Source organism: Myotis davidii, unplaced genomic scaffold (genome assembly GCF_000327345.1).
Source record: "Myotis davidii unplaced genomic scaffold, ASM32734v1 scaffold290, whole genome shotgun sequence".
In the NCBI taxonomy this organism is placed as follows: Eukaryota; Metazoa; Chordata; class Mammalia; order Chiroptera; family Vespertilionidae; genus Myotis; species Myotis davidii.
In genome coordinates, this window is record NW_006285049.1 from 2,249,029 (window position 1) to 2,257,658 (window position 8,630).

Sequence of the window (8,630 nt, forward strand, 5' to 3'; positions counted from 1 at the left end):
GCGGCATAATGGATGGATGCAACAGATTATTCATTAGCTGAATCCACCAGGCTTGGTGGCTGATTGGATGTGGGGGAAGGAGGGAACAAGGTTCCTTGCTTAGGCAGTGGTGAGGCTCCTGGAGTAGGAAGCTGAGAGGGGCAGGGCAGGAGGAGGGGCAGGTGGGTGGAAAGGGAGTTTTGGACCTGCTTAGTGAGAAGAACCTGTGAAGATTCAGAAAGCTTTAGGCTCCACAAGCAGAAAGGCCTGTGTGGGAGGAATATGGCCCAGAATCAAAGCCGGGGGCTGAAAAGCCCCCCTTACCCATTCACTCTCCTCAACTATTACGTGGGAGCCTCTGCGGTCCCCTGCCACCTGCCTGAAGAGAATGGGGCAAAAGGTTTGCTGTATGGATAGACTGAGTCAAGGGGCCCTGCCCTCTAGCCTCCTACATCTGCCTGTTCCTCCGCCACCTCTGCAGCCTGTGTGCACCCAGGCCTGGGGGCAGTGACTCTGGATGTGGGCGTTGCCCCTTGGTGGAACCATCACGCTGAGGCAGGACTTCGAGTGGTCATGCACCCGGGCTCTGACTGCTTCGGTAGAATCCCTCACCGCTCCACCTCTTCCTAGTCATGGCCCCTCGAGCATGGCATTTGACCTTCTGGTGTCTCAGCTTCCTCATCTGTAAAGTGAGGTAATAATAATACCTATCTCAGGATTGTTGTGATGATTAAATCAGCGAATGTATATAAAGTATCAAGTACAGGGCCTGTGCATGTTAATTATTATTATTATTATTATTATTATTATTATTATGTATCTGTCCAGTCTGGGCAGGGCCTGGCATGTGTCCCTAAGATGACTCACCATCTGGCTTGGGGTGTCTTCCTCAGGCACACTGCCCTAGTTCCCTGCCCCTCCAGGCCTCAGCCTCAGTTGGATCTCTACTGAGCTGTCATTCTATTGGCCAGCCCCCACCCAGGAATCCTGAGCCCTAGAAACCTACCCATCATGGCCTCGGTGGGAGCCAGGGGCTTTGGCTGCCAGTTACAACACTGAGATAAGCCGAAGGGCCAACCTTGATGGTCTCCCTTGGCTACCAGTGAACAGGTAATCACCAGGCCATCTTCTCAGGGAGGCGGAATGAGAAAGAGATGTGAAAACAGAAAGGCAAGGCAAGGATACGTTGAGGGAGAACACAGGTGGGGGAAAGTGGGTTTGGGACACTTTCATTTTCACCGGTTTGAATGACTTTCATTTGCACCCCACTCCTCAGTTTGTACCCTTTAGCTTCCTCCCTTAGACATACAGTCCAGATTAGAATGGATATAACATGTACACAACACAGTATAGCATGTGGTTTCAGTGAAGTTGGGCAGCCTGATGTCAAGCCCCAGTTCCATTATTTACATGGAATTTACTAGTTCCATTATTAGTTACTTAATACCTTTGAGCCTCAGTTTCCCCATCTGCAAAGTGGTAATTCAAAGGGTAATGGCAGAGATTACATACTGTACATGTGAAGCACTTGGACCCGTGCCAGGCACTGACCGGCTATTGTGGCCCGCAGAGAGGTCTATAGAAGCAGACGTCCTGCCTCATTCCCCAGCTGCTTTTCCACCTGCCCAAGGTGGGGGCAGTCGGAATAGTGTTCTGACCCCACTGACCGTCTGTGGAAACGCCCCTGCAAGTGCTTCTAGACCAGGTCACTGGCCACAGCAACCTGAAACTTCAACACTCCCCACACCTAACTCCCCCTGAACACTCTTCCCCAGGCGCTTCTGCGACCCCAGCCTCTATCCCTTCCTGCCAATAGCCAAGCTGTTCTTCCTTCTGCCAGCGTCCCAGGGCTTGGGTGGGTGGATTGGGGCCCGGGTCCAGATCGTCCTCAGGTCCCCCTCCTACCCTGGAGGGGCATGGCAAACTCCACCATGGTTTCTCACAGTGTGGACAAAGCAGGGAACCTGAGGGTGCTAATTCCAAACACCAACCTCCCATTTCACACCAACAGGACTGAACCTGAACTGGGGGTGTAGGTCGAACTTGCGTTCTGATGAGCTCCTGGGGAGATTTTCCAATGCACAATCATCACAGCGCAAACTGGCAGCCCCACGCCAGCTCCAAGAACACAGTCAGCGGTGCCAGATGGGGACTCGGTGTCCCAGAGCAAGGGGACGGACTGTTAGAGAAGCGCTTCCCCCAGTCCAGGCAGGCTCCGCAGCAGCGGGAAAGGGACAGCTGTGATGGGGCCCGAAAGGGAGCGAGTCCTAGAAAGTCGGGGGCGGGGCGCGCGCCTCTTTCTAAAACCCTCATTAACTCGCTGAGCAATTACCGGGGCGCCGCAGGAGTCGTTGCATCTCTGCCGCGTCAGAAGCTGGAGTGGGGCGGAGAGGGCGGCGCTGGGCCACCTGTGCGGTGGTGGGAACTGAGGCCCAAGGAGGGGGCCAGCCTGCACGGGACTCTGCAGTCCCGGAGCTGGGCTGCCACCGCCCGCCGCCTGGGAGCGGGAGTGGAGGACGTGTTCCTCCCAAACGCCCTCTTTTCTTGACGCTCAGCCACAGCTTCATAGCTTCATCCATCTCGAAGCACAGTCCTTCCTCTCCAGCCTCAGCTTCCCCAACCGCGCCCGCGTGTGCACGGAGGGCGGAGAGGGGGCGTGGGGTGGGCAGCTGGGCGCGCAGCGGTGGGCGGCCAGGCAGTGGGATTCCCCACCGGAAAGCAGCCCCATCCCTCCCCCCGGCTCTCTGAGACCCTGAACCGAAACAGGAGGCAGAACGCCCCAGCCGGGAAGCGGCCTCGGCCCGGATTTCCCTCCCGGGTGGGGCCGCAATGACTCACCTCCTCCCGCCCCCTCTCCCCCTTCCCCGGTTTCCTTGTTTGCATTTGTCCTCCGGGCCACGTGGCGACCGGTGCAGCCACTCACCGCCCCTGCCCGGTCACCTGGGCCTAGTGGCCCCGGCACACCCCACACACACCCCGGGGCGCTCCTGCCCCCTGGGGTTTCTCGGAGCTCGGGCTCTTGCCCGCTCTGCAGACCCCAGAGTCGGGGTTCCACCCCTGCCCGTGTCCGCCCCCTGTCCTACGCCCTCCCTCCCTCCCGTGAGGCTGGAGCCTCCTCCCTGCCCCCTCAGCTTGTCCGGGAGGGGAAGGGGGCGGGCAGCACAGGGGGTGTGACAGCTCCCGCCCGGACGAGTGCCAGCTGCAGCCTCGCTTCAGTGCCCCGTGCCAGCTGGCTCTTTCGTCTGGGACGGAGGTGGAGGCTCGGGCTCCTTGTGAGGGGGGAGGCCCCCCGCGGGCCCCCAGCCCTCCACCCACCCAAGAGGAGCCTCTGCTCCCAGCCGGCCTCTGGCTGCTCTGGCGGTGGGTCCAGCTAGGAACTGGCCCTGGTCACTGCGCCCGGGACTCAGAGCTCGCAGCCCTCCAGGATCCCCCTATCGGAGCTGACGGGGCTCGCTGGGGAGCCTCCCAGCCTTTTGCTAGAGCCTGCAGGGCTGGACGAGCTTGAGAAGGATCATGAAGGTGGGTAAGGTGGGGCCGGGGGCGAAGAGCAGCAGAAGAGGAAGCCGACAGATGGGGAGTTTGGGTGGGAGAGAAAGGGTTGGTCTGGGGAGGGAGAAGGGGAGAAGAAGGGTTTGAGCTGAGGCTACATTTCTGGGGGATCCAGTGAGTCCATAGCTTCACTGGGAGGTGGTGGAGGTCCCTGCAGGGACTTGGGTAGTGGGGTGGGGCAGAAGTCCAAAGAAGGCCGGGAAGGAAGGCTCTACCTCCCGCCAGCAGGAGACCCCTAAGTGCGCCAGACCGACAAGACCCAGCGAAGGTCTTCCTGTCCCTCCCCCAGCTCCTGGCAGGGCTGCAGCACCTCCGCCTGTCCAGTCCAGAGGATTCTAAGGAAGCGGTGCTGCCGGGGGAGTTGTGTCCTGGTCCAGCTGCCCCAGCCCCATGGCTGTCCGCCTTCCTCCCCTCCTCACAGGTGGGCTGGCCAGGTGAGAGCCGCTGGCAGGTGGGCCTGATTGTGGAGGACAGCCCAGCTCTGGGAGCACCACAGGTGGGAAGCCTACCAGACGTGGTGCCCGAGGGGACGCTGCTCAACATGGTGCTGAGGAGGATGCACCTGCCCCGAAGCTGCTCCTACCGGCTGCTTCTGGAGCACCAGCGCCCCAGCCGAATCCAGGGGCTTCGCTGGGTGAGTGCTCATCGCCTGCCCAGGCCAGGAACCGGGGCTGCAGCGTCTGGATAGGGAGCACAGGCATGCTGGTGGTGGCCCAGCTTGCTCTGGGAGGGTGGGGGGTACTGCTGGATGGACAGCTGGTCAGGCAGCTTAGCTTTGGTATGGGTATGTGTGGGTGGCTCACACAGCTGCATTGTGTGTGTGTGTGTGTGTGTGTGTGTGTGTGTGTGGTGCCCAAGTGCCCCCATTTAGGCATGGGGAAGAGGCAAGGGATTTGTCATTTATTCATAACCTCTGCGTGCCTTGGGTTAGGTGCCTGTGTGTTCTCCCTGGTGGGGGGGGTGGGGCGCGGGGGAGGCCAGGTCAAGTCAGGGCTGAGGTAAACTTGGTTACTATTCTCCACATATCACCGTGGCAACCTTCCCGGTTAGTGAGCAACTGAACTGCACCAGTTCTGTTTTTTGATTTTGGGGTGAGGTGGTCATGCGAACGTTGCTAGGCATCTGGCATTGGGGAGTTCAGGGAAGGATTCTGAAAAGTTTAGAGAATCTGAGGCGACTGGAGTTCCCCTTGTCATTGGACAACAGCTGTGGAGCTGCAAAAGTGAAGGAGAGAGCAGGAGCGGGTCAGGGCGGGGTGGGGTGCAGGATAATGGTTGCAGGATACAAATTGTCAGAGAGGCTCTCCTCAGTCTCCTAGACTTAATAGAGTGGCTTCACCTGAGATTCAGTGTGTGTCTTGTGTGCCCACCTGTGTGTGTGTGTGGGGGGGGGGCGGTGCCGGGAGGGGACTTGGGTAAAGGTGTGGAGGAAAATAGGAGCAGGTGACAGACTTGGGGGAGCTCATCTCTTATGGGCAAGTCCCGTCGAATAGAAGGACCACCACCTTCTGCCTGCTTCCTCCCGCCTCTCTCAACCGCCATTTATATTTACCAAAACATGAGTCTGAGTTGAGAAAACTGAGTTCCACCAACATGAGGGGGGCATCCTGGCAATCAGAATTGAGAGGAGAATCTAGGTGGCAGTCCCCCAAACCCTGCCTCCCAGGGTTTTCCTCATAAGGGGCCCCCTGGCCGTGGTCCTGCTCAAGATGGGACTCTGGAGGAGGCAAGGGAGCCAGTCACTTCTAGGCTTAGCTCCCCCCCTCCCCCTTCCGGGTCCCTGGCAGTAGCTACTGCTTGGAGCCAGTGGGCTGGAACACTCCCTCCCTCTTTCCCACTCCGGCTATAATTACTTGTGCATTTCCTGTCCTTTTCCCAGTTTGTAGAGGCAAGGTGGAGAGTGGGGGGAAGGTCAGGTGCAAGGACAATGAGGTCACTGGAGTATCCCCTGGGACCCAAAGTCTGGGAGTGGGTAGATGAGGCCGCCAGGCTGTCTCCTGACCCCTCCAACCCCTGGTGTGCTGGGAGGCCAGAAGGGTGGGGGTGAGGGTTGTTGGAGTGTAAATGGGGTCAAAGGCACAGAAGCAAGGCTCCTCCCTGCCAGGTAGGGGGGCAAGTGGGGCTTGTTGATGAAAGGGAACTTAGATTTTTATGGCTGCCACACCCTCTCCTGATGACCTTCTCTGGGGAATGGGGTGGGGTCGTTTCAGCCCATTGTGTCTGTGACTCTGGGTACCTATAAAGCTGCACCTTGAATCTCTGGATGATGCCTGTGGCCCATGAAGAGCTCACGTGAGAGGGACAAGCGCCAGGCAGGGAATATGCACACACAGGGTGAAGGGTGGATGTTGTGAGGGAGCGGAGCCCAGAGTCCCAGAAGGACAGTGCTGGCAGTTGTGCAGCCCCTGCCTACCTCTTAGAAAAGCAAGGGGAAACCTTTGCTTTGGTGGGACAGGGAGAAGTGGCATCCTCTTCACCATGCCTAAATGGGGGCACTTGGGCACCACACACACACACACACACACACACACACAAACACGCCACCTCTCCCTGTCCCATCAGCTTCCTGCAGGCTAAAGAGAGCACTTTCTGTTCCTACTGGACCGGGACAAGAGAAAAATAAAAGCAGGTTACAGCAGGAGGGCCGGAGGTTAGCTATAGAAAGGACTTGCCAACCCTGACAGAGGTGACACTGGAATGGAATGGAAGAGCATCTCCTTGGAGAACATGACAGGGAGAGATCGTTCAGTGTCTGGGAACCAGCAGAGGGCTCAATCTGTCTAGAGGCAGCGACAAGATCTGGATGATCTCTGGTGGGTCCCATGAGCTCCCAGAAGCCTGGCATGCTGCTCTGTGAGTGAGTGTTTTGGGGATGGTGTGTCTATGCTCTAACTCAGAAAACATGCTTTCACCAACCTGCCCAAATAATGGTAGTAGCTAGTAGTTATCTAGGATTTATGTCTCAGGCACTTGTCAAATACTCGCCCAACAGCCTGTGAGATAGGTGCTAATGTCATCATTTCATTTTAGAGATGAGAAAACAGGGGCACAGAGAGGCTAAGTGACAGGTCCAGAGTCACACAGCTGCTAAGGGACAAAGCTGGACTTTGGTCCTGGGTAATGTGGCCTCAGAGTCCAGGTTCATGGTATGTTTTCTCTTGCTGTGGATGGTAACACTGACACTCCAAAACATCACCCAACCCCATGCCACCTCTCCCTGTCCCACCATGACTAGCCCTGGCCTGAGACCCTAGCCATGGGCTAATGGAACTGGTCTGACAACAGGTCCCCATGTGTCTGTCTGCACTGCCAGTCGGGCTCTGACACCAGTGACAGGGAGGGAGGGTGAGGCAGGTCAGGTGCTGGTGCCATGGGATCTAGCTGGCAACTCCTCTTCCACCCTGAGTGGTTCCTGTGAAGGCATGAGAGGAGGTGGGCGAGGACCTTCACCTCCACCCATGTCAGCTACTTCTTTCCCACTGAGAACCCTAAGCTGACACTCAGGGTCATGGGGTCAGGGACAGGGTCAACAAGTTACATTCCTTGTAGTGTCCAGTGCCCAACCTGAAATAAAGATTAATCAAGTTACTTAACACTTACTAAGCAGTCACTACAAGCCAGGCCCTGCGCCAACTGTTTTCTATTATTCTCAGTTGATCCTTATAATAACTATGGGATAGGTATTTTTTTGGGGGGTGGGGGGTCAGAAAGGTGTTTTTACCCCAACCCCAGGTGCAGGTGAGGAAACTGAAGCACAGAGAGGTTAATAAGCAGCCCTGGGTCACACAACCAGCTGGTAATAAGTGCCCATCAGCAGATGAATGGATTAGAAAACTGTGGTACATGTACACGATGGAATACTATGCTGTTGTAAAAAAGAAGGAATTATCATTTGCGACAGCATGGATGGAACTGGAGAGCATTATGCTAAGTGAAATAAGCCAGTCAATGAAAGAAAAATACCACATGATCTCACTCATTTATGGATAATTAAGACCATTATAAACTGATGAGCAAAAATAGCTACAGAGGCAGAGCAACCTCGAACAGACTGTCAAAGTACAGTGGGGAGGCTGGGGAGGGTTGGGGGGTGAGAGGGGGGGATAAGAGATCAACCGAAGGACTTGTATGCATGCATACGAGCATAACCAATGGACACAAGACACTGGGGGGCATGGGAGGTTAGGGGAGGGTCAAGGGGAGAAAAAAAAGGTGACATATATAATACTCTTTGTAATACTTTAAGCAATAAAACAATTAAAAAATAAAAAAAGAACCAGGGTTTAAATCCAGGCATCCAGCTCCAGAACCCACACACTTGACCACTGCCCCTGAATAGCACCCACACCCCAACATGGTGCCCAGAGGGACTATGATAACAAACCTATTGAATTTGTTTTACCCAGTGTTCTCCAGGCTTACTTGCCCACGGAACATTCCTGAGTAGAATACCTCTGCTATTTCAACTTCTATGGCACAGTGGGGGAAACATGGGGTAGTTGCCATGGAGATGGCAGGGCATCGTGGCTAAGAGCATGGGCTTTGGAATCAGACGGGCATAGTGTGAATCCTGATGCTTATTTTACCTACTCTCAGGGTATGTTATGCAACCTCTGAGCCTCCTGCTCTCTAGCGTGAAATAGGAAACAAACATCTACGTTGAGGGTCAGCGCTGGTAGCAGTTATTAGTAGGATCTCCCATTTCTAAGCAGTGTGTGAGTTTCTTCGTCTCTCTGGGCACCTGCTTTTCTTGGCAAAGTGAGAGGGCTGCCTTTAGAGTCCTCCTTGGCTCTGATGGGCCAGAGCCGCTGACCCTCGTGCTCGTCCCCTGGGGCAGGACAGGAAATGGCTGAGGCAAGGCCTGTGGATCTGGGATCTGGATGGTGACCAGCCTGGCCACATGACCTGGCACCTCCCCTCCTGCAGTGCCCTCTGGGGTCAGAATAATACCAGGAAGGGAGCGTGTGCTGGAGCCTGGGTTGTGGGCACCAAAGGGAGTTGGGGCAGGGACTGGGGCCACCTGGGCATTTTGACATGAACAACAACAAGTCATTAGCACTCAGCACTGTTTGTTCCAACACTGGGGGCTGGCTGGGTAGCATT

The 8,630-nt window shown here is 56.0% G+C and overlaps 2 protein-coding genes across 2 annotated transcripts in view; one reads left to right on the plus strand and one right to left on the minus strand.

Annotated features, from left to right (window-relative positions):
• The window catches only part of SLC48A1 (solute carrier family 48 (heme transporter), member 1), a 19,659-nt gene extending 17,056 nt beyond the window's left edge, over positions 1–2,603 (minus strand). The window contains exon 1 of the mRNA XM_015558603.1: positions 2,312–2,603. Within this exon, the coding sequence (XP_015414089.1) occupies positions 2,312–2,558 (247 nt within the window). The 5' untranslated portion in view covers positions 2,559–2,603. The remainder of the gene's footprint in view (positions 1–2,311) is intronic.
• Positions 2,604–2,865: 262 nt separating this feature from the next.
• Positions 2,866–8,630, plus strand: part of RAPGEF3 (Rap guanine nucleotide exchange factor 3) — a 22,875-nt gene continuing 17,110 nt past the window's right edge. The window contains exons 1-2 of the mRNA XM_006755571.2: positions 2,866–3,498; positions 3,950–4,162. Of these exons, the coding sequence (XP_006755634.1) occupies positions 3,493–3,498; positions 3,950–4,162 (219 nt within the window). The 5' untranslated portion in view covers positions 2,866–3,492. The remainder of the gene's footprint in view (positions 3,499–3,949; positions 4,163–8,630) is intronic.